General features: G+C 35.2%; 1 protein-coding gene across 1 annotated transcript in view; it reads right to left on the reverse strand.

Annotated features, from left to right (window-relative positions):
* The window catches only part of SLC15A1 (solute carrier family 15 member 1), a 51047-nt gene that overhangs the window by 5642 nt on the left and 18925 nt on the right, over positions 1-26480 (reverse strand). Inside the window, exons 9-20 of the mRNA XM_036755783.1 lie at positions 19842-19925; positions 18509-18591; positions 17121-17207; positions 15996-16085; positions 15626-15670; positions 15504-15536; positions 15311-15399; positions 13869-13950; positions 10918-11034; positions 7500-7643; positions 6406-6455; positions 3651-3758 (exon numbers count right to left, since the gene is read on the reverse strand). Of these exons, the coding sequence (XP_036611678.1) occupies positions 3651-3758; positions 6406-6455; positions 7500-7643; positions 10918-11034; positions 13869-13950; positions 15311-15399; positions 15504-15536; positions 15626-15670; positions 15996-16085; positions 17121-17207; positions 18509-18591; positions 19842-19925 (1012 nt within the window). The remainder of the gene's footprint in view (positions 1-3650; positions 3759-6405; positions 6456-7499; positions 7644-10917; positions 11035-13868; positions 13951-15310; positions 15400-15503; positions 15537-15625; positions 15671-15995; positions 16086-17120; positions 17208-18508; positions 18592-19841; positions 19926-26480) is intronic.

The raw sequence follows: 26480 nt of genomic DNA on the forward strand, positions 1-26480 counted from the left end.
CAGTACCCAGTCATTGTGATGACTGCTTTAATTTCGTGTGAGATCTGGTAATGATAGGCATCCTTTCTTCCCACTTTTTTTTCATTATTTCCTTTAAGGTTCTTGACCTTTCATTCATCTAGATGAATTTTGTTATTTTTTTCTAGCTTTATAAAGTAATCCTTTGGTAGTTTGACTGGTATGGCATGAATAAATTAATTTAGGTAGCATGGTCATTTTATTATATTGGTCTTGTCTACCCAAGAACAATTAATATTTCTCCAACATGGAATATGATGTCCCACCAGGACAAACTGATCCTCTGAAATGTCATCATTACACCATTAACTCAGCTTTGAGTACTCAATACCTTCCCAACTCCCTCAGCCTCCTCTCCTGTCTACTTTCCTTTAAAGACAGGGTAAGAATCTAGACTTTTCAGATAGTCCTCCACTTTACATCTATAGCTGTGCTTGGTTTGAACTGTGCAGGATGTGATACTCCAGTGCTGGCTACCCTCTGGTGCCCCACCCCTGCTTTCCAGCTTCCTTTGGTGTATTGTCTTCTGCCATTAAATTGTAAGCTCTTTGAGGGCAGGGACTCTTTCTTTTCCTTTGTATCTCCAGTACTCAGTACAGTGCCTGGCACATAGTAGGCACTTTATAAATGTTTATCGTATGTCTCTATTTCTGTAATGTGTTTTTTGCTTATACTCATAAAAGTTCCTATGTTTTGGTAGGCAGACTTCCACAATTTTATAGATTCTGTAGTTGTTCTAAATTGAATTTCTCATTATAAGTATACATACTTCCTAAATATATACACTTTATAAAGACACATACTTCCTGCTGTGTTTTATTGCTTATAGGGATACTGATGATTTATGTAGATTTTTAATATTTTACAAGTTTGCTGACATTGTTTTAATAATTTTTATTTTCCTCTCTAAGGTTCACTAAATAAACCATGATGTTACATGCAAAAAGCAATACTTTTGTTTTCTCTTTGTCTATGTTTATTTCCTCAATTTCTTTTTCTAGTCTTAATTCCATAGCTAGCATTTCTAGGACTATATCAAACATTAATGGTAATAATAGACATTTTTGCTTTTACTCTTGATCTTCCTGTAAAGATTTTTAGTTCATCCTCATTATATATAATGTTCACTCTTAGTTTTAGATAAATACTACTTTCATTATAGAAATGTTTATTTATTCCTAAGTTTTCTATTACAGAAATAGATGTATATTTTCAAAAGCTTTTTCTGCATCTACTGGAAATAATCATGTTTTTTGGTGTTCTTATTGTCACTCTAGTTTATTCTGGTGATAATTGTCCTAATATTAAACCAACCTGGACTTCCTAATATAAATCCAACCTGGCCATAGTGTATATCTTTGTGGTATGTTACTGTAGTCTCCTTACTAATATTTTACTTAAATGTTTAATTAAAAATTGTTCTAGAGTTATAGGACCTTGTTTTATAGTTTTCTGTTTTGGTTCTCCCTGGTTTAGGTATCAAAAGCATATTTATATTACAAAAGGAATTTGGTAGTACTCATTCTTTTCCTACTTTTTTCAAACAGCTGATATAATATTGGAAGTGTTCTTTGAATTTCAATAGAATTTGCTTGTAAATCCAAATGACCTCAAGCTTTTTTTTTTCTTTTGGAAACTCATTTATGGTTTATTCAGTGTCTTTTTCTGAGAAGGGGTTATTTAAATTTCTGTTTAATATTCTGCTAACCTGGACAGTTTATATTTTTGTAAATTATCATTCATTTCATTTATATTTTTGTTTTGTTTTATAGTGGACAAAATACTTCATAAATTCCTTGTTTCTTCATTTGTTGTGAATGTTCCTTTTTCTTTTTGATAATGGTAATTTGGTTTCCTTTCTTAAAAAAAAATCAAATCAGCTAGTGACTTTTTCTTTTTTCCTTAAATCAGTAGGTTGTTTGGTTTTTGTTTTTGTTCTGTTTTTCTTTCAGTATTGTTAATCTCTTCTTTGATTTTCTGAATTTCTATTTTGTGTGTTTAACTGGGGTTTTAAATTTTTTTTGGTTTTCTAGGTTTTTCTTAGTTGCTTGCATGCCCATTTCATTGATTCTTTTTTCTTTTTTTTGTTCATAAACATGTTTAGAGATATAAATTTTTCCTGAAGAATTGCTTTGACAGTATCTCACAAATTTTGGCTTGTTGTCCAGTTGCTGTCATTATCATTAATGAAATTAACTATTATTTCTACAATTTGCTTTTTGACCCACCAATTCTTTAAGATAAAGTTATTTAATTTTTAATTTTTAACTATTTCTTCAGTGGCCCTTTATTAAATGTAATTTTTACTACATTGTGATCAGTAAAATATATATCTTTAATGTTTATGCTTTTGTGTACTTTTCGAGTTTTTTATGCCCTAGTACATGATAAATTTTTGTAAAGTTGTCATGTACAGCTGAGATAAATGTATACTTCTATTTAATTGATAATCATCAGATGCCTGTTATAGTCAGTTTCTATAATTCCATTAAATAATTAAATACTTATTTATATTTTCATTAGATTAGCTAACTGCTCTGAAATAGGTACATTGCGATTCCCCACTATTAAGTTTCATTGTCTATATCTCCTGTAATTTATTTAGCCTTTAAGTATTTATGTACTATACTATTTGGTACATATTTTATATATTGTTATTAATTTATTTTCTATTATATCTTCAGTATAACGTAATCTCCCTGACTATTTCTTTAACTAAAGATAATTTTGAGGTTGTCTTATCTGAGATTATGATCACTACCTCTGCCTCTTTGACTCTAGTTGAAACAGAATATATTTTTAAAATTCTGTGTAAACTTGTTTCAAGTATGTCTTTTTTTTTTAACGACTTATTGTTGGATTCTGCTTTCTAATCCGCTTGCTGTAATCTTCCATTTTGGGGGTAGGGGTGAGTTCATTCCATTCACATTGAGAGTTGTGATCATTAACTGTGCATTCCCCTCCATGCTGTCACAAATATTTTTTTCATCTTTTTGCTCTCCACCCCTTTTTACAAAGAAGAGGGAGGTAAGAGATGAATGCGTTCAGAATCAGCATTATGCACTTGATGCATTTTGCTTCTGCCTCCCTGCCTCACCCAATGGCTTTCCTTTTTCCTCAGCTGAGACTGCAATCATAAGTTCTTGCTCTTTCTCTTTTTCCTTAAAATCTCTCTTTGAAATCCATTCTCCTGGGTTAGAGTTCATTTTGCTTCTGATTAATCCTTTCCTGAATTTACCTCCCCTCTTATTATCTTCTCCTCCCTCTTAACTCTCTATCCTCTCCTGTTTCTCTGTTGACTGAAGTGTAATCCTGGATCTAATTCTTTGCATGTGTGTGAGTGAGTGAATGTGGAATATTTTACCTTCCTTTGACTAATTCAGATGAAAACAAGGTTCATGTGTTGTCTGATCCCCCAACCTCTTCATCCTTATTTTGTATAATCTTCTAACTGCACACCTTGGTTGTGGGAATCTGATGCTCTAAGTCTTTGCTGGAATAATTGTAGGGTGGAGCTGTGCTGTACCACTTCCTTCTGTTTCACCGTCTTTACTGATCTTTGCCTTGACTCTACTATTTTTAAAGAAAATAGAGCTAAAACTCCCCATTTGAAATTTTCTGAATGTACTTACATGCCGGAAGGAAGAAACTTATAATCACTGGCATTGTAACTGGTGATATTCTCATAGAGTGCTTCATCCATGCTGACAGTGATGGTTTCATTCAAGGCATTGGCAAACCTGAAAGATTTGACAATGATTTAGGTGCCTTTTAAAATACAATAAAGGACAGATCTTGAGCATTTAACATGTCATTACTAGTTTTCCAAGACAGCCTTTATGTTTTATTATTTTTCCTAAGATTTACTCTTTCACTGAATTTCTGTTCAAAATATTTGTCTACAACACTTACAAAAGAATAGTTCCAGAGGCAGCCAGGTGGCACAGTGGATATAGCACCTTCCCTGGAGTCAGGAAGACCTGAGAAAATCCAGCCTCAGACACATACTAGCTGTGTGACCCTAGGCAAGTCACTTAACCCTGATTGCCTTCCCCACAATAAAATCAATTTTTTAAAAAAAATTAGAGTTCCCCAATATTTAAACACATCTACTATAGCATTTACTCTATAGGCTGCTTTGTTTAGCACAAAATCTGAAGAAATTCCTTTACTTATTTTGCATTATGAAAAGAAATCCATTAAAGCAAAAAGAAAAGTTTCAGATATGAAACAAACATTGTAAATAAGGTATAAAATTCTAAAGGTGCTAAAATGACCATAATGACAAATCAGAAAGAACACTGAACTAGGGGCTGAAAAACTTGGGTTCTAATACTGGCTTTTCTATCCAGAGACCATATGACTTTGGGCAAGAAAATTAAGGTTGAAAGCTTTGGGTTTTTTTTTTTCTAAAAAAATCAGGATATGCTAACAAGGAAAATAAGTACTTTGAATGTCTTAAATCACTATAAGAATTATCAGAGTTTAAATAATTAATAAAAGGTAATCTATGGATTATGAAACAATCCAGGTTGAAACTTAATCTCTTCTCTGAGATTCTAAAGCACCTATAGAAATGCAAGATACATTTAATATACAACTATTTCAAATTCTAAAATTACCAGAATTTTCTGGTCACCACTTATAGGAGAAAGATTCAAAACAAAGAGACCAGTTCATTTCAGGTATTCAATTTTTTGAAGTATTTCTAGAATGTATGCTGGAGTCAATCTATATAGTCTAAATATCTGCTATGCCAAGTTTCTAACCAGATCATTAGAATTTATTTCACTGACTGAATATTAATAGTATCATATTAAGAAGAACGATTAATTAGCTAAGGGTCAGAAGTTATAGATTCTAGTCCAAGAGCCACCATTCATTTGCCCCTGAGGTCACATGATAAGTCACAGTTATTGAGCCTCAGTTTACATTTCTCTAAAAATGGAAAAACCTTCCCAACCCACCCCCACTGAAAGGGGATTAAGCAAAATGCTACATGTGAAAGTGACCTATAGAAACTCAATTGTGTAACATGAGGTAATGTAATAGGGTTTGACTGGAACATGGAATTCAGAGGAAGAAGTGCTCCTTCCTAACCCTAAGAAAGACATGAACTATATTGATCTTTGAACTTGTAGGTGAACTCGAGTCTTGCCTACGCATTTAAAAAGACATGAATCCACAAGAGGGCAGATGGATAGGAAAGAGATAAGATTTTCATGAGTGGAACAGCAGCATTAGCTCCGCCTAATGGAGTGAACTGCTAGGGAGGTGATGGGGAATGGGGATAGCATGAGAGAGCTGAGCTGTAGCAAAATCTCAAATCTCTATTATAATAATATCTCCTTGACAGACAGACTATAACACAAATAGCAACATAAACACAAAAGAATAGATTTTAGGGGAAGACTCTCTTAAAGTACTTTATTGATGTTCTAAAAAAAAACAAACAACCCTCTCACTTCCCATCGATTCTCCATCCAATGTGAGAGCTTTTACTCATTGACAAATAAGTACAATCAAGCAAAACAAATTCAGGTGTATAAGATCCACTTTTCAAGGACAGCTGAAACAGAGTTTTAGAGAGGCATCATACTGTAAAGGAAACAACACTAGACCTCCATTTGAGAGATCCCAACTAAAGGTGAGTCATGATGCTGACATTTAATAGGTGTGTGATCTTGATACAGTCACTTTATGTTTTTGAGCCTCAAGAAAAGTGTTCAGTGGTATGAGCTTATTATTAAAAACTAATGAATGTGTGATAAAATAGGATCTTGATAAATCCTAGAGCATACTGAAGACTTTATGTTAAACTGAGTAAGTCAACATGTTCCAAAGTGAAATATGTAGAGATCCAAAGGCACTTATGTTAGGGCCATCATAGAGAAGGATGAGAAAATACCAAACTTAAATAAGAATCAGAACTCCCTTTTACAAGATCCATCTTTGGAGATTAAGACTTAGGTTAATTTAAGGCTAGATCATACAAACTTCACTTCTTGACCTTGTCATATTATTAAATGAAGTCAACCTTTGGCCAAAAATAGTTGAGATCATTCCTGAGCTTCATAATCAGGTATTCAGGTATTCAATTTTTTTTAAATCATGTTGATATGTTATATGATATATATCAACAAATATGTTGATATTTTACTTGGCATAGCATAAATTGAATACTTCCTCAGAAGTGACAGATTGTGGCTTTTTAAAGCTATTGCTAATACTTCTCTCCAAATGAATACAAACTATAAGTTGACTCAGCAAAGTGATTGGGGAAAATAGTAAAAATTATACTGAAAATGTCAAATCCTCAGTGAAATCTAGACTGCTGAAGAGAAAAATGTAGATTTGTTAAAAAAAAAAAACAACAACAAAAGATACCTGATTCCATTTTCTCCTTTTTCTGGCTTGCTTTTAATGCTGTCTCGCAGCTGAGAGAAAGGAAAAAAAATGTTTTTAATTGAATTTGTTTAAGTATGTATTTCTCAGAGAATAAAGGTCAGATTAAGTATTAACCATAAGCATCTTTAAAGTAGGGGGACACTTAGTTCAAGGGCTGGATGGTGTAATGGGCAGAGCAATTGATTTCTTCAGCCTCTTTGTTGTTGAGGTGTGTCGATAGAAGACCTTGTATATATCTGCATTCCCTTACTGTTTAATAGGGTTTAGTGTCACCAAATTAATTTCATTGGGAAATGTAGCTTCTCGAGTACTTAAGAGAAGTAAGGTGATGTTGGTGTCTTTCTGGTTCATTGGAAAGAACACTGATGGTTTCAATGTTCAGTGTCCCTTCCACACCGTGGGGCTTAGGGTCATGATATCCCTGCATTCTGGTAAATCCACATAAAATTTTTTTTGGCCCTCTCTTTGTACCAGAGAAGTGTCAATTATTATGGTATTAAAAGATAAAATATGTTGATATTTTACAGTACTAAACATACGTTTTATGCATTTCTGAGTTTCTAAACTTTTTCTGTGATGTCTGCTGGCCTTCATGTATCATCTGCAGCTTCTACAAAATTCCCCAAAAATTCCCATTTAATTTCTTATGCTGACCCACAATATCAAAACCTCTATGAGGAAAGTCATAATGTGGAAGGGATAACTAATCTCCTTCAGAATGAGAATTCTTAACTTTGTATTTTTATCCTCAGTGCCTAGCATAGTTTCTGGCACATAATAAATGCTTGATTCATCTTCTTTCTTTCTTGATCTCCTTTCTTCTCAAGGAAATCAGATGGACTAACACCCTTGTAACCAAGATCAAGTATTATCTTCTTAGCTTCATCTACCAACTTATATGGGAAGGAGGTAAAATAACTTATGTTTGTGAGCAACAAGAACAGAGACAATTCTTTTTAAAAAGACCCACAATAATCTACAAAATGGTATTTAACTACAATAAGAAGCCAATGACATCAACTATTGGCCCCACCAACACAGAGCTAGTACTTTTCTTTAATAAAAAGACTTACCACAACAATGTTGTTGATATCCCATGCTAGAATACTGTGGCGATAGCCCTCTTCAAAGTTATTTGGAATTGTGTAGTGTTGCTGCCCATAAGTAATGTTTATATTTGGTGGGATACTGGCTTCCAAAGTCTGGAAGCCGCTGGACTGTAGAAGAGAAAAAGGTGGCCATAGTCATAAATCTAGTCTATTCTATCATGTCAAATTGGAAACTTCAGGATTCTGGAATTCAGTTGCTTGTGGAACACACCCCATCATTCCTGAATCATCTTCTTGCTTGTCTAAACGAACAAGTTTTTTTTTCTTTACATTTGCTTTATTTGTCTAGACCTTCCATCCAACAACCTTTGCCTGTAGCCTTTGCCTCAAGATATCTTAGGATTAGAGAAGGCATGATAAGTTTCCACAAGGTCTGTCATATCTGTCTTTATTATATTCTATAAAGGTCAAAGAACATAACCAAAGAAATTACTACCACTGGGTAGAATATAACAATAGGTCTAGCTATCCTGTCTGGGCTATGAAGCTTCAGATGATTGCAGCTTCTATGACCTTACCCTATTTTCACTTACATGGGTTTTAGTTGCTTGTTTTGTTTTATCTTTGCCAGTCGGAAGATTCTTTTTGGCAAAGTAAGCAGAAGAAAAATTGTGAGTAATTTTCTCATTATCTGTTATCATCCTAGCCGTAATAATCAAGGGTCTTATACCTCCCTTTTTATGTCATGCCCAACAATTAAAAGGGAAAAAAATGATCCTTTTTACTGTACAAAGGGGTATACTAGAATTTCTCAAAAGTCTCAGTTCAGACTGGATGTCATATATTTTGAGCTTTCTACTAAGTATAATATAATGACTATGTAATAGAACAATGAACTAGATTCAAATCCTGTTTCTGATACTTATTGATCTGATACTTATATGAGACCAAGGGCAATCACTTAACTTGAGCCTGAGTTCTTTCACCTGTAAGATAGGGATAATACATGTTACACCTATTTCAGAGTGTGGATAAAATGAGATATAAACCTTAACATGCCATGTAGATATCAGCTATCATCACTGGACCAATTTTACAACTAGAGAGGACTTTGGAGGTCAAGTCCAACTCTCTCATTTTATAGATGAGTAATCTAAGGCCTTGAGAGGTTAAGTGATTCGATGACAGTCATTAAACTGCTGTTATAGGTGGAATTCAAGCCCAGGTCTATTTGACTACAATTACTTTTACAATTACAATTAAAGTTTTTTCATATTCTCTGTCTGGTTTGAAATAGAATCAGTTTCCTAGTCTTGTCAAGTCAGTTAGCTTTATCCTGTGACTTAAGTCATAGCACTTGCTGCAAATCTCTCTATTCCTTTGGAACAAGACAACTCAAGTGTCAAATGTCTACTTATTTTGTGATCACTTTAATTAATAACTCAAGCCAAAGATGACCTAACCCTGGAGAAGTTTCCATGACGTTAGTCCTTATCACTTTAGTCATTCTGACATCAGAGGGTGTTCCAGTAAAGAAGTTACTTTATCAAATATATGTCCAGTCATAGTCTGAAAGGTAAGAACTAATGTCAGTTTAACACAAAAGTTAAGGATAAAAAGCCTATCACAGGAAAAGCAAAATTTTTTTGTCCAACAGACATCAACAAGACTAAGCCATCTTAGAATCTATAATAATGAGGGAAACTGAGTCACAGTTTGACTTAAACCCTGGACTTTAAGAGGGTGGATTTCGGGAATTCAGATATAGGATTGATAGGATACCATGACCTAAATAAAGATTTTTAATGAGTGAAGTTACCTCACAAGTGATGGGAGACTTTCAGGAACTAAATCTGGTAGCCTAGTCACACTTGATTAGAATGAGGAGGAAAAGTGGAAGGGGGTATAGTTAAGGAGAATGCCTAGGGAGATCAAAGATTTTAAATGTGCAAGACACTGATGCTGTGGTAAGTGAAGACAAATAGAAAAAAAATAATGGCAAAGTCCTGTACGAGTCCTATCGGGAAGAATAAAATTCAATAGGTATTGAGGATTGTAATAAGTGCTAAAAACAAAAAAACACCTTTTTCCCCCTTATGTTAGGGATAAGAAAAAATATCAGGAAGTTACTGGACTCTTGCTTTTCATAGACGAGAAAATTGGAGTTGACAGCAAAGAAAGGCAAAGAAATAAATTAAGAGGTGGTAAGAGAGCTTAGCTTTCCTTAATGGGTTCAAGTCATTTCTCTAGACTAACCATATACCAATGTACTAAAAACAACAAAAAGAAGACAAAAATTAAAACAACCAGCCCAGGCAATTATGTTCGTTCTTGGAAAAGTTGTAGAGAATGGGAAAGTGCTTAGAACTGGAGATGAATAATCAAAGCATTGTCACAATTTTTAAAAGGGAAAAGAATGGATGCTTCACTGGCTTAGCTTACCTTCAATATGTAACAGAATTCTACATTGAATTAAGGGTTTAACAGTGTTTAGCAAGTGATTACCAAGAACGAAATGGCCTCATTAAGAATAGGTCATTTCAACTGACTTCATTTCCCGCCTCAGTTGTAGCTATTTGAATTATGACAATTCTTTCATGGATAGTTTTGGAATATTGACTGACTACGAGCAAATGGCAGAGTGGGCTTGAGAATACTACCCCACCTCCCAACCATAAGTCACTAATAAGCCAGAGAGTATTTTGATTTTAACATGTCTATTTTAGAGCTAGTAGGGATTCTAGAGGTCCAAATCCAAATGTTTTATAAAGAAATTCAAGACACAAGAAGAGAAATGAGCTTCTAAAGTTCACAAAGGTAGTTATTGATAGAGATTAGACTAGCTCCCAAATCTCCTTACTGACTACTAGTCCTATTTGAAATAGTTTGAGATCTTAAAAGTAAGTCTATTGCAATTATTCTAGGTGGCAGTTAGACAATCAAATATGTTGTTTCAAACATCAGGAACCAGCAAAAGTAATTCTTCCTATAAAAATAGTTTCAGGATTTCAAGACTCAGGAAAAGCAACTAGTAAGAATGACTATATAAAACTCATTTGTTAAAAACAAAATCAAGCCATGCCATTCAAAATTGTTCCATATTGATCATCTCTATACATGCTTCAGGACTCGTGACATATACATATACATACACATATGTACGCATACACATACACATATACACATGTACGCATACACATACGCATATATATGTATATGCATATGTGTGTGTCTATACATGTATATACACATATAAACATGAATACGCACACACACACATACTCATGGACAAGCTCTGTAAATTGTCCATCTAGATATTTACCATAGTCTAAGCAACAGGCATTCTTCATCTATTTGGTTTATCGGAGAATAGTTTCTCCAAATCAAAGTGAAAGCAGGTGAGAAGTCAAAAATACAAAAAATTGTACTCAATTCTACTTACCTGGTTCACTTGTAAGTCCATACCATGTCCAGGAAAAGATACATATAAGGGTTCATTGCCTACATTCAGTACCTGAACTTGGATTTCATTGCTTGTAGGAAAGACTGGAAGAGTTTTCTGGGCACAATGGGAAAAAAAAAAGTAGGTAGAGGAATATGTTTAGAGCAGTAATTACGATCAGTGAAATTTTATCTAAATAAAAACTGCATAAAAGTAACCTTAATCATAAGGAAAAACCTCTAAATTGGCTCATACACAGGCATGTTCTAGAAGCATCTCAAACTGGCCCACAAGAACTGAATGTTAAATTTTCAGCATGAGTATTTACACCTTATTATTTTTTTTTATCATGTAGACTTAAGTAAGTGATGGAGAAAATATTAAAAATGAAGATTAAACTTGAAAATGTGTTAGGTATATTCCCTTTCCCCTCCCCAGATCTGATTATTAAACATTTACCAGCACACCATTACATATCTGTCGCCTAATATAACACACATATACACATGCTTGCACATACACATTTCTTCATTGTTAGTTGTGCTATTTGCTAAGCCAGCCTACTTGTATGGCCCTGTTTGGCAAATTCTAGGAGATGTAGGCCCAAAACTGCATCTTAGGGTATACACCATACATCTTTTCTATTTCCTTGCACTGAGTTCAATATAAACATTTAGGTTTACTCTGAGCAAAGCCAAGATAAAAACAGAAGAATAACAGTCCTCAGAGTGGGTGGGTAGAATACCCAGATAAGTAAATAAAAGGTAATTTGAAAAGGCAGAGGGAGGGAACACTAGTAGGTAGGCTAAGGGAAGGTAGTGTGTGATGTAATTCCTACAGTGAGCGAATCTAAGAAGAATATAGGTGGAAACAAGTGGAGGTATGCAGAGGAACACATTCTAATTTGGGGTGGGGCAGTGGAGAAACAGCAAAGGCTGGAGGTTGTATGTGAAGTCTGGGGTAGGGAGTGAAAACCAAGCATAAAAGCAAGCTAGAACAAAGGACATAAAACCATTCTAGAAAAATGGCTAGGACAATGGACATAAAAGCTAGAGCAACAGCTAGAACAATGGACATAAAACCATCAAGAACAACGGCTAGAATAATGGACATAAAAGCAAGCTAGAACAAGCAAGCTAGAACAATGAACATACAAACAAGCTGGAACAAGCAAAATAGAATAATGAACATAAAGCCAATCTAGAACAATGGACATAAAACCATCAAGAACAACGGCTAGAATAATGGACATAAAAGCAAGCTAGAACAAGCAAGCTAGAACAATGAACACATAAGCAGGCTAGAATAAGCAAGATAGAATAATGAACATAAAGCCAATCTAGAACAATGGACATAAAACCATCAAGAACAACGGCTAGAATAATGGACATAAAAGCAAGCTAGAACAAGCAAGCTAGAGCAATGAACACACAAGCAAGCTAGAATAAGCAAGACAGAATAATGAACATAAAACCAATCTAGAACAATGGACATAAAACCATCAAGAACAACGGCTAGAATAATGGACATAAAAGCAAGCTAGAACAAGCAAGCTAGAACAATGAACATACAAACAAGCTGGAACAAGCAAAATAGAATAATGAACATAAAGCCAATCTAGAACAATGGACATAAAACCATCAAGAACAACGGCTAGAATAATGGACATAAAAGCAAGCTAGAACAAGCAAGCTAGAACAATGAACACATAAGCAAGCTAGAATAAGCAAGATAGAATAATGAACATAAAACCAATCTAGAACAATGGACATAAAACCATCAAGAACAACGGCTAGAATATGGACATACAAGCAAGCTACAACAATGAACATACAAGCAAGCTGGAACAAGCAAGCTAGAACAATGAACACATAAGCAAGCTAGAATAAGCAAGACAGAATAATGAACATAAAACCAATCTAGAACAATGGACATAAAACCATCAAGAACAACGGCTAGAATAATGGACATAAAAGCAAGCTAGAACAAGCAAGCTAGAACAATGAACACATAAGCAAGCTAGAATAAGCAAGATAGAATAATGAACATAAAGCCAATCTAGAACAATGGACATAAAACCATCAAGAACAATGGCTAGAATGATGGACATAAAAGCAAGCTAGAACAATGGACACAAAAGGAAGTAACGTGCCATGATGTCTTAGACAGGTATGCCAGAGCTAGCCTGCAGATTCAGGATTCACTTCACTGAAGAAAAAGAAACACTCCCAATAATATTAGTTTTAACCTCTTTGGGGAAGAGTGGGCTGCACCTAGGGAAATGAGTATGGAAAAATAAAGGGAGGAGAAGGAGGAGAAGGAGGCTGCCAAAAGAGGAAAGAGAACATGTTTAAAACTGGTCAAGGATCTGCCCTAATGCCTTGTTTCTCCACTTTATAAATGGCATTTGAGAAGCCACTTTCTTCCCTCCCATTCAAACAAGTTTCTCAGAAATTCCCAAAAGTTTTTCACAATCTTTTTGTTTTTTATCCCCTTGACTGGGGGGAAGGTCAAAGCTGACAGCTTGTCCAGCCCTATCTTTTAGTGATGTGTTAATTCACTCAGAAAGTTCAATGTTTTGGTAAGGTTCATTCATTCCTTCCAGGGGTGGGGAACCTGAGACCTTGAGGCCACAGGTGACCTTCTAGGTCTTTGAGTGTGGCCTTTTGACTGAATCCAAGTTTTCCAAATGAATCCTTTTATTAATCCTTATATAAGGGACTTGTTCTGTGAAGTTTGGATTCAGTCAAAGGGCTGCTCTTGAGGACCTAGAGGGCTACATGTGGCCTTGAGGCCGCAGATTTCCCCATCCCTGCCTTAGACTTTTGGGGCTTTCATGGGAAGAAAAGAACCTGAATTCTCTTTCTTTCATTGTCCAAGGAACCCCCACCTCCCTAGAGCCACTGGGAGAAATACCTTCAGATGCTACCTAATTACAAAGGGCGACTTACCTCAATTTCCAGTTGCACAATTGCAGCCGCAACAAACGCCATAGAAGCTAAGAACATGCCCGTTGTCATCTTCCTCAGGGCCCTGCGGAGGGAAGATGCAGAGCATTTACACTAATTACATCTAATATAAATTCCTCATCTACTGCTTTGTATGAACGCAATAAACATAGCCCAGGACTGAATTCCATTAGATTTGGATGATCAATATGAGAACAAGATGGAGGCAGAGAAGGAGTAGGAGAAGGTAGGGAAGTAAAAGGAGGAGAACAAAATCCTAACGGCTCAAAAAAATTAATAAGACAAATTGATCTTAAAGGCCTGTGAAACACTAATCTACAACCAGAGGTAACACTGTACAATGGACAGAAGGCTTGCCTTGGAGTTAGAAGCTCTAGGTTGGAGTCCTGTTTCTTAGAGGAATGTGTAAGGCAGTTCCTTCTTCACTACAGGTGAAGTGACTCAGTTGCAAACCTAGTGGATGGACTTTCTACATTGAGAACTCCTGACGCTACAGGTCTGGACTAAAGAAGAAGAATTTGACATTAGTCTGAAAAGACCAGCCAAACCATTAAAAAAAAAACCCCTCCAAAAATAAAATAGGGGGTGTCTTAAGTTTTCACCAACGGACCACATTAGAAATTCATGTCTCTGCCAGCTGTAATTAATTACATTCAGATTTAATTGCAGTTCCTAATTACTAGGAGGCTTTCATTTACAATACTTATTCACTGTTGGCCTACTGGAGATGACTTCATTAGGAGAAAAAAACAATTTAGCTAAAAAAAAAAATCTCAGATTGGCCTCATCTGAGTCAAAGGCTGTTTCTTGAGGCAGCCAGGTTGCCCAGTGGATAGAGCACTGGACCTGTAGTCAAAAAGACCCAAGTTCAAATCCTGCCTCAGATGCTTAGGATCTGTGTGATCCTAATTAGTTTCCCCATCTATAAAAGGAGCAAGTCTCCAAGGTCCTTATAGTTCTAAATCTATTGTTCCATAAGGAAGATATCCAGAATTGTCTAATCGATGTTCACCTTTCCTAAATCAGAGATCACATACATTCATAATTTCTTTAAAGGGTGCTTAATTTTAAAGGCTAAGTCCTCAGAGGCCCATGAGCATATACTTGACCAACTTAAGTAAATGTATTTATCGGACTCTTGGTTGCAAAGCACTAATAAGCATTATAGTTGGGAGGTGAGAGGAAATAAATAAAAAGTCATCTCCTTCCAGAAACTCAGTTTAGTTGAGGCACAGAGCCTCTAAGCAACATAAATCATATGTGTGTGCATTTATATAAATAAAATTATATTATATATAATTAAAATGCATTTTTGTATTTATATGCAAATATATGTATACACATATTTGCATGTGTGTATACATACACATATATGCATATATGTATACACACATATATAGATATATGAAGTAACTTATACTTACGTGAAATTTAACCCACACTTGGCAATTAAAGGATAAACCACGGCATCTACAATTGGTACCATGATAACAATCAGGATGGCATTCACAGTCTATTATAAGTAAATCAGGAATAAAGTAAACACAATTAATTTAGTCACTTCCAAAGTTTCGAGTCATTTTCAAGAATTAAAGTAGCCCAAGTCCTCGACCATACCTGCATCTGATCAGGCTGAATTTCAATTGCTCCCTAAAAGAGAGAAAGGAGGCTTCATTGATCATCTAACCCAGAGGAGCAACACATGTCTAAGGTTGGGGGAAGATATTTTATACACTTACAAAGTTTCCATTCATGGTTGTTGCTTGTAGAGTCCATCTTGAGCCCTTGAAAATAACATGATTGTAAATACCCAATGATATAGTAAAAATTAAATTGTCTGAATTCTTGGTAAGCAATGGCTGTTTTAAGCTGTTCTGCTGGCTACACTTCTACCTCAGATACTGAAGTGATTTATTTTTTTAAAAAATGGCCAAAGCTTTCACAGGATTTTTTGGCCAAATATTTCTCATCTAACATCTGAGTTAGAAGCATAGCCAGCCATGAGGCTAAGAATGGGACAGGGACCCAGAATGCTCTCCCACCTTGCCAAATGGATGCCTCCTAGGAAGTTAAATATTTAAAATGCACACCTGGCAATAGCTTTATTACCTGTTGATCAAACAGAGCCCAAAACATTGGGAGAGGAATATACAGCAACAACACCCTTGTGACCATCTTTATTTGGGTAATAAGCCGCTCCTAAAACAGGGGGAAGCAAAACAAAACACCTCATGAAAGTACTTCCCTCATCTCTCACCTGCCAACTCCAGTGTGTCTCCCTTTGTTATATGTGTCAAAAAAATTGACAAGCAATTGGAAATTCACATGATTAAAAAGCCTAAAAGTTATGGAAGAATTTGACAAGTTTTTCAAACTGTGGTCCAAATTTATACTTATTTCAGGACTGCACAAAAGCAAGGTTTGCCTTTGAAATCATAAAAATTAGCATACATGAAAGTGTTATCAACCTATGAACAAGAAATTTATTGAGTACCTATCATGTGCCATTCCCTGTGTTAGTCATGAGGGATACAAATACAAAAAACGAAAATTCTTCCTTCACAAGGAGCTTAAGTTCAAAGGAGGAAGACAATAAGCACAGATGTAGGTGTACATAGAATAAGTGTATACAGAATAAAGACAAATATATAAAAAGTAATTAAATACAAGGTGGCTTAGGGAGGGAGAAAACTAGTAGTTAAGGAAGGGTAGAATTGGGAAATTTTTCACCTAGAAGAGAGATTTTAAAGTTAGGGTCCACAGATACTTTCTTAAGACTTTGTTAATTAAAAATGTATTTAGATAACTTTTTTATATAATTGGCTTCCTTGGCGTGCGTACACACACACACACACACACAAACACACGTATATAACTTTATGCATTTAAAAATATTTTTCTGAGAAGGGGCCCATAAGCTTAAGACTAACAAATGTCTCCTTGTCACAAAAAGAGTTAAGAAATCTTGATATACAAGTCAGTGCTGAGAGAGAGACTACATGAGGCAGAAAGACCAATGGTAGAATATAATTAAGCAGTTAAAGGAATACATTCAGAAACATAGCAATATGCCTGTTAAGTATTTCAGAAACAAATAGGGTGGTTTCATATTACAACACTGATGATGAATTAAATTAAATTCAAACAGTGACTACCATATGGAAAGCCCTACTGAAGCTCTTTCCAGAGGGAAGCAACTGATTGAGTCCAATCTAAGCTGAATAAAGCACTTACATCATATTTTTCTTTAGCCCAATCCAGCCAGTGCTCCCTCTTTGGGAATTCTCTACTCCGGTGATTAAATCTATTCTTAATTGCAAACTGGAAAAACAAAACAAAAAAAAGGTATCACTATTAAAGATAGTCAGAAATTAAATAGGGAAAGACTACAGCAATTAAAAGGCAAGAGTAAAGGGAATGTCTTGATCTTATAAGACAGAAGAGAATTGATAACGAGCAATGACAGAGTAGTTCAACCTAAGGGGTTTTTTTTTGGTCAAATACTAAACACAATAACATTAATTACTAGTTTTGCAAAATAAAAGAAAGGTGTTTCAAGGTCGGGCAACTAGGTGGTGCAGTGGAGAGAGAGCTGGGCCTGGAGTCAGGAAGACTTGAGTTCAAATCCGGCTACAGACACTCACTAGCCGTATGACCCTGGGTAACGGGTTTGCCTCAGTTTTCTCGTCTGTAAATTGAGCTGGAGAAGGAAATGGCAAACAGCTCCAGTATCTTTGCCAAGAAAATCGCAAATGGGGTCACAAAGAGTCAGACGTGACTGTAACAACTGAATGACAACAAAAACCAAGATAATGATTTTGTTGAATGAATACTAGATTAGGAGAAGGTCAAAATTCTACCCCCCTTTTGGTTATTAAATATCTTGGACAAGACAGCAAGCTTCCCTGGACTTCGGTTTCACATTTAAAAGGATTGAACCAGATGGCATGAGAAATGACCCTTAGGTCATCCATGATTTTTAAAGTATGAACAGCTTAACTCTTCACTTGGAGTGTTCAAGGAGTCACACCCTCTAAAGGTCAAATGTTTCACGTAAGGGATGATGAATCTTGCAATCTAGAACCGGAGTGGTACTATAGAAGGAGCACTGGGTAAAGAATCAGAAGGCCAGGATTGGACATCCCAGGTCTGAGGTCCACAATGCCCGAAGTGACTTGTTCAAAGGCGCACAGTCAGTTAGTGGCAGGTTCCTCATTTAAATGTTAGTTAAAGCTCTTTTAAGGAGGAGAATCTTCAGGTTTTAAAATAGAAGCCAAGGAGAAGAAGATTGTTTGAAGTGGATCTATTCTTGCAGGCAATTTTTTAGGAATACATCTATCTATTGTAAGAAGAGTACATTTGCAGAGCTTCTTAAAGATGTAAAGCCAAGCATATAAGTTAGCCTAATTCAAACTAGAAGAGACCCAAGACTATTTTAGAACTGCCTAATATTTTCAAAAAAGTCTTTCAGTGCAAATTACATGACCTTAAAAAAAAGTGAAGTAGTAAGAAGAATATGGATCTAACACACACAGGGAAATTGTCTTCCCCAACGGGAAACAGAAAGATTTTTCTAAGATGGTTAAATTAAATATAAACATGGAATAGTTTGTCATACTTACACCAATGCAGTTGGCAACTTTAGACAATATATTGCCCTGAGGTCGAACCTTCTTGTACATGCTACTGCCAATGATGAACACAACTAGAGAGGAACATATCAGAGAATCAGTCAGCAAGCCTTTATTATACTCTTATTTTTCATGTGCTGAGCTAGGAATACAAAGACAAAACTCAAACAGGTTTTGCCATCAAGGAGCTTACATTCTATTGGGATGTATCAAATTCAAAAGGACCTTGTGACCTTTAAGGTATACATGGCTATCTGATTTGACTCATGCCATAACTACTTTCTACTATGTCAGCTCTCATTGATTTCCTCAGCTTCCATAGGTTAACCATTTCTAGACAGATGACTCCCAAATCTCCATATAGAGCCTTTGTCTCTTCTTTGAGCACCAATCATCTTATATCAATAGCTCCCTGTTAGATGCCTCCCCTTGGATGTCCCATAGGCATTTCAAATACTACATGTCCCCAAAAGAATTTGTTTTCTTCATCCTTAAACTGCCCTCCCATAGTTTCCCTACTTTGGTTGACAATGCCACTATTCTTCTAGCCCTCAATTTTCACAACCTCAGAGTCATCTTCTCTTCCCTCACCCTCACTTATCTCATATAATCTAGGAGGGGAAAGACAGAAGATTACAGGTATCGTATAAGGTTGAAGCTTGGCAAAGCATGATTGGTTAAGAGGGCAAGGGACTTGATCATTGAGGAGGTTCACCAAGGGGTCAAGCAGAGAAGGGAGGAGAGTGTATAGCTAATGTAGGGATTATAGCCTAAGAAAGAGCTGGAGGTCACAGTGAAGATAAAGAATTGGGTTAGGCATTGCAAAGCAGAAAGAACTACTGATTATGATCAGATAAAGGAATTTCAATTTATAAACATGGAAGTAGAACATTTGTAGGTGATGGCAAGGTCAAAGGTGTAACCATATCTAGATTTAGAGGTAGAGTGGAAGAATTGGTCATAGGAAATGAATAAATTGAGCAACTGGAAAGTTCAGGTGTTTGAGGGAGTAGCAACATGGAGGCTGAAGTCCCTTAGTATTAGAGAAGTAGTTTGGAAAAAGAGAAAGACGATCAGTCAGTTGCTGAACTCAATGAGGAAGAAAGAAGGAATCAGCCAGCTTGATGTACAAGACAATATGCTAGGTGCTAGGGAAACAAAGGCAAAACATGAAATCATTCATACTTAGATTCTAGAAAGAGGAATATAATCTTTCTACCTGGATTCTCAAAGATAGTAAACATTTAAAAAATAGCTATCCACAGTGCTGTGTATGATGGTAGACTGAGTAAATTTGTCGTATTAGTGAAATGGAGAGACTTACATAAAGAAATGGCCATCAGAGCAGCAGGAACTCCAAATGCCAAGGGATAACATGCTTGTTTGCTATGAATGCCACACTCTTGAACTGTAGGAAAATTAAGTCAGACCATAGTTCATTATAGTAATGAAAAGAAATTTCTTTCACACATACTTTATTTAATAAAAGCTAGATTATTTACCAATTTAAAGATAAAATGCTTATTAAGTACCTACCACATAAAAAGCACCATGCTAGATGAAGCAGATTTTGAATATTGGCCCTGCCCTCAAGGAGCTTACAGTTAACTTAAATATATTTTATGTTTACTCTACCTGGACTTTCCCTTTTACCTCTGACACCTCCTATTTCAGTAGGCTAAATTATAATGAAGAAAGAAAAAGGAATAGGGAAGAGTAATGACCTTGGAGAGGAGATAGGTTTCTTATTCCAACTTGACCTACAGCCTTAGACAAGACACCTCTCTAGGCCTGTTTCTTCATGGGGGAAAAAAAGTAAGTTGGCATACATAAAAGCAGCGAGTCCTTAACAAAAAAAAAAATTCTACGACTCAGTTCTGTAGTATTTTCTATAGAGAAAAAAGAGAAATAAGTTACCATGAAATGTAATCACATGGTAATTCTGCCACATGTTTTAGATCAATGTTTAATTTTTAATATAAACCTGGATATCATGAAGCTTGTGTTTGAGTCACAAAATAGATTCTCTAATAGAATCTCTCCTGGAAATTAAACAAACAAAAATTCAAATTGATGGTTCTGATCTTTTTTTGCCTCCTCAAAAAAAAATGTTACAAATTAAATAACCATCTGCAGAAACATTTTGCATCCATTATATTTAAATATATCTGTGACTTCATTGACTTGGATACCGTGTCTTTTGAGCCTTCTATGCTCATAGATGGCCTTAAAGCCCATCTATGCCTTCTTATCCTGTGAGATATTTGATCATGTCATCTCATGGGTCCTCCCCAGGAGATCTTCTCAATGTGTATTCTAAAGATCTACTTCTGGGCATTTCTGCATTTTGTCAGTACCAATGTATCAGTCTAGTTATCCATCGGTTATGTCTTACTCTTTCTACATAACAGGGCCATCTTTCTCACAACTCATTTCCTAGTTATTCTCCATTCCACACTTTTTGCAGCATGTGATAATTAGAAACATGGTGCAGCCTACTAGCATGCTTCTCAGTTCTTATGCTACTGTAGGTCTTTGAACACTGGAAGGTGAAGGAAGATTTGCAATCCTACAGCATCACCAGAAGAAGATTTGGGTTAACAAAAAGGGCTTTTGTGCTGAGGAGCATCTTGGGGTAAAAAATTAGCCTAAAGTTGTAGAAAAAAAGAGAAGAAATTGCATGTAAGCCAAACTACGACATGCAGTTGGATAGCAAGTCCATTAACTTATATACATATATACAGACACACACACACATATATATTAGGGAGAGGCAGTTCCGATGAGCAATGAATTGGAATCAGAATCCAGTTGAAGGAAAAAAGAAGACTGGATAACATACGAGAAATTGTGAAATGTTTATAACAGATTTGAATACATAATGAATTTTTAAACTATGAATTGTAAGATTTCAGAATGATAGTATTTTCATTTCAAATACATACAACTTTGATGAAAGAATGACAGAATTGGGTTCACGTCTCTTTCTAAACTTTTTTCTTTCCTAGATTTTATTTCCATCATTAACATAGCTATAAACTATGTGTCTATAATTAGTTTGGATTTTGATTCTGCATTATTTTATATAAAAATCTTCTCATAGTGTTTTGAAGTTTTCATACTTATTATAGCACAAGACTATAAGTGATTTATCCAAAGTCACACAGCTAGTGTCTGAAGCTGGATTTAAATTCAGGTCTTCTTGATTCCAGGCCCTGAACTCTATCCACTACACATTTGGCTGGGTTTTGTTTGTCTTGATTTCTCAATGAGTGGGGAGAGGTGAGAGAGGAGAGAGAGAATTTGGATCTGAAAGCTGAATTTTTTAAAAAAAATCTCCTACTATGCTAATAATTGCGTACTTTGATATGCACACAAGAAAATTCAGTAAGTGTAGGGAGCTCTCTGTTTTAAAATGTGTTTCTTTATCTACTACCCTCCCCTGGTATAATGTGAAAGAACAAGGGATTTGTAGTCAGAAGACCTCAGTCCAAATACTGTCTCTGCCACTTTCGTTGTGAGAACTTGTCCTTTTACTTATCTGGTCTCAATTTTCTTATCAGCAAAACGAAGGGGTTGGAATCAGTGCCCTCAGTGCCTTCTAGCCCTAAACTTATAAGTCTATGATCCCTTCTTTGCATGGGGGGCTACAGGTGAGAAATATTGCATATGCTGCCACATTTACTGGATATGCTGGTTGACTTGATTTGTCCCCTCCCTACACACAGTTTTTTTTTTCCCCTTCCTTACAACATATGTCTCACTGAGCAAAAAAGGGAGTGGGGTATATGTAAGAAAATATTTAATAATGTGTGTCTAATGGCAGCTCTGTCTAAAGTGGGAGGAAGGGAGAGAGAGAAGGAAAAAAAGGAAATTTACATGATAATTTTGTTGTATATTTGGAAGGACTAGCAAGTTGTGCATAATAGATTTGCAGTTTCATGTGTGGTCATCTTTTTTATTGTACTGTTTTATGGAAATGTTTGTTTTACTCCATAAATTAAAGAGAAATAAATTTTAAAAGAAAATATATCAATTAACAATTTTGGAAAAGTTTTTAAATGATAGCTCCAAATAAATACTTCATGTTGGTAAATCTTTCCTGTCTCAGTAGAGATAAAAAACCATCCAAAACAAAATCCCCAAAACTTGATAAATAGACCCCTTTAGCCAAAAAAAAAAAATATTATATTCAATGGTTCCTTTTGGTGAACTGATCAATGAACAACACAACCCAGCTAAAATTTAATAGCTGGTCTTTGAGAATTGCTGCAACTGGGGTAAACTCGCAGTTGTCCTCAGGAGCTCTTCCAAACTTTTCTAGGTTGGTTCTCCAACAAAAGTCATTTTTTTACCTCGGTAGGACCTGCCAGAATTTGTGTTTAATTCACAGCTTTTGAGATCCCAGGGCCTTTTCAATGACCCAGGGCAGTGGCTTTTAACGTGAGGGTCCATGGATAGATTTCCATGATCCATGGACTTGGGGGAAAATTCTTCATTTCAATATAACTCGTTTTCCATCATTCTGAGAAGGGAGTCCATAGGCTTCACCTACGGATCCATGATACAAAGAAGGGATCCATATTATATTATTATATTAAGGGATCCATAATACAAAAAAGGTTGAGAACCCCTGGATTAGATTCTGGTCCTTAAGGTCTCTTCCAACTCTATGATCTCCACTAGGTCATTCAGTGTTTTCTTGAATACTCAGTGACAAGTTGCTTACTACTTCCCCAAGACGCTTGATCCATTTGGAATGGCTCTGGTGCTTACTCTGAAACTGGCCTTCGTAGAAGAGGCATCCTTTGGTCCCAGGTCTGCCCTCTGGGACCAGTTCCCAAGATCTTTCCCAAGGGACCCCCTCCAACCCCTTTGAGACTACTTGGAGGAGGGAACAGCAAGTAGAAGCTGGATGCAGTGGTCAAGTTACAGCACTTCAACCTCTCTTCTCCAGTGCATCCCACTGAGTCTCTCTGCAGTCCTCACGGTCAGTCTCTTTCTCAGTTCCCTGGCTTCTTGGATGCCTGTACTTTCTCCTCTCAGCCAGCAGAAAGGTTTCTGTAAACATCTATTTCTCCCTACCCACACCCCTTAACTTATCATTGTTCACAGGTATGTAAACTTAGATTGAAAAAAAAATACATCTTTATTTCAATATAATTGGTTTCCTTTGTCATCCTATGTGTTTTATTCATTTAAAAAATTATTCTGAGAAGGGGATCCATTAGGCTTCATCAGACTGCCAAAGGAGTCTCTGACACAAAGAAGGTTAAGAACCCCTGCAACAGGACACTGTAGTAGAATGTTGGGCAGCTATGTGGCACAGTGGATAGAGTGCTGGGCCTGGAGTCAGGAAGACTCCTCTTCAAAATCTGGCCTCAGACACTTAACGAGCTGTGTGACCCTGGGCAAGTCACTTAACCGTGCTTGTCTTGGTTTCCTCATCTATAAAATGAGCTAGAGAAGAAAATGGCAAATCACTCCAGTATCTTTGTGGAGAAAATCCCAAATAGGGTCACAAAGAGTCAGACATGACTGAAAAATACTAAGCCACAAAGCAGAACTTTAATAGAAGCAATTATACTGATTGACTTAATACTGACTCATCTTTGCAGTCAATTCCACACATCCTACTTGATCATTATAATCATTTTGACATGTTTATTTTAATTACTGGTTTAACATTCACCCTCATCAGTGATATGTCTATAGTTCTCTACCTCATTCTTAACAGATTTGGGGATCATGTCTGTATTTACCTCATGGGACTGCCTATTTTTTAAGAAATTAATTTAACATGATGATACATTCTTTGTTAATTGACTGGGAATCCATCAGATTCTGGAGTTTTTAACGTATCAGCTTTTTATTAACTTGTTTAAATGCCTTTTTCCACAATTAATAGAGTTTTGCTTTCTCATTTCATCAGTTTGGGTTTGATTTTTTCTATTAATCCACTTATTTATGCTTAGTTTTTTAATAATGTATCATGTAATATATAATCATATAAGTATATAACATATAAAACTATAATACATTTTTCTAGATTTCTACATTGATTGAGATCTCTCATTTTAATCACTTGATTCATTTCTTCATTCTGGATTCAATTCACTATTGGTTTATTAAGTTTGTCTTCATAAAAACCAGATCTATTTTTATTAATTTGATAATTCTTTAATTTTTATATGTTTCTTTGCCTTTTTCAGACGTAGTAGTTCTCTAACTGCAAATTCAAGTTGCTAGATTCTTGTTGATGTGTTCACTGATATAATTTGTTTCAATCTCAAATTTTTGTATGCTATGTTTATATGATTGTGCTATTGTTTCTGTAACTTAATGGAAGAATTGGTTATACACATCATTTTTCTCCTCTTTGTACGGTACCTTCTGATCTTATTTTCTGAATTATTATTACTTTTTTTTTTAGTGTAGAATTGTAATGACCAGTGTAGAGAACTCCCAGTGAGGAAATTGCCTCTTCTAATACAAAATACAGTTCTGCCACTGATAGTCTTAGAGAGCTATCTAGAACACTGAGATAAGGATACTTGTCTGGGGACAGAGACAATATAACACTTTTTAAAATGTGCTTGAATTTTTTTCATTGATGTTCTATACCCATTTTTGAATCTTTGTTATTTTAAAAAATAGTGTATGTTCTCTATATTTTTCATTAAGTTCTCTCCAAAAGTAACCCAATTTCTATATTCCATCTATATCATAATTTCTGATCTTTGCTTGATTTTTCATCTATCATATGCCATTAGTGTTAAAACTTCTCATTACTATTGATTTTCTAACTTTTTAGAATTCTATTAATTCTTCCTTTATAAATATAATTGCTATTCAATTAGGTACCTATATGCTTAATATTGATGTTCTGTTAATGAAACATGCTATAACATTGCTGCTTGGAGGCAACATTGTTGGATTGTGTTTTAAGGCCTTAAATATCTGTTCTTCTAAACAGGGCAACTCAATCTATTTACATTAAATTTTATTATAATCATTAAGCTCTATTTGTCTTCTATCCTATTTTGATAAAATCGTTTCATCAGAAGGCAACAGACACCTTCATTTCATTAGTATTAACTCTATACGTACAAGCATATACAACTCAACATAGTTCTGTTTTGGACTATTAACTCTAGATTTCATTTGAAATCTAGATTTTCTAGTCCTCTCTTCTTTTCTCCCCAAACATACTTCTACTTCTGCTTAATTTGGGAGTGTTGTTTAGGGATCTACCCATCTAATCTTTGCCTTATTCTTATATTTTTTCAGATTTTTTTCAATGTATTGGTCAGTTTTGTTGATTTTAAAAATCTTTTTACTCCCATTTTCCCCTCAAAAATATGATTTCTTATATAGATGGCTGTCTGGAAGGGGGAGGGATATGGGGAGAAATTTAGGTGATTAAAAATAAAAAATACCAACATAATTTTATTTATTAAAAAATACAGTTTTGCTGAGGAGCTGGTTTGGAAAGTAACTATCAGAATATTTTATTCAAACTATTGTTTTTCTTGTAGTTTTTTTGGTAGAAAAATTTTGTTGGCTGAATGATGAATTTTTAATGTGATCCCTTTCTACTTAGCTATTATGAAATCAACCTTGTTGTAGTCATAAAACATGACAACATCCAGATGAGCTACATTGGAAGTTTACTCCTATTGGTGTCCTGTGAATTCTGTTGATTTTCAAATTGTCTTTTCCATTTTTTTCCTAGGAAATACTTGTACCATTTTCTTAATGGTCATATTCTTTTCTTTAGTTTTTAAGAAAAAAACTTCTGGTTCATATAGTGTATAAGGGCAGGGAGGTGGGAATGTCAACTAGCCTCCTTTGCTTGAAATAAATTGTATTGTAGATTAAAAATTAGTGAATAAAAATTTCTTATAGGTTTCTTTGAGATTTAGCATATAACTATTAAGGGACTAGAATGTAAAGATAAAAT

The sequence above is a fragment of the Trichosurus vulpecula genome, chromosome 4, assembly GCF_011100635.1.
Source record: "Trichosurus vulpecula isolate mTriVul1 chromosome 4, mTriVul1.pri, whole genome shotgun sequence".
NCBI lineage: Eukaryota > Metazoa > Chordata > Mammalia > Diprotodontia > Phalangeridae > Trichosurus > Trichosurus vulpecula.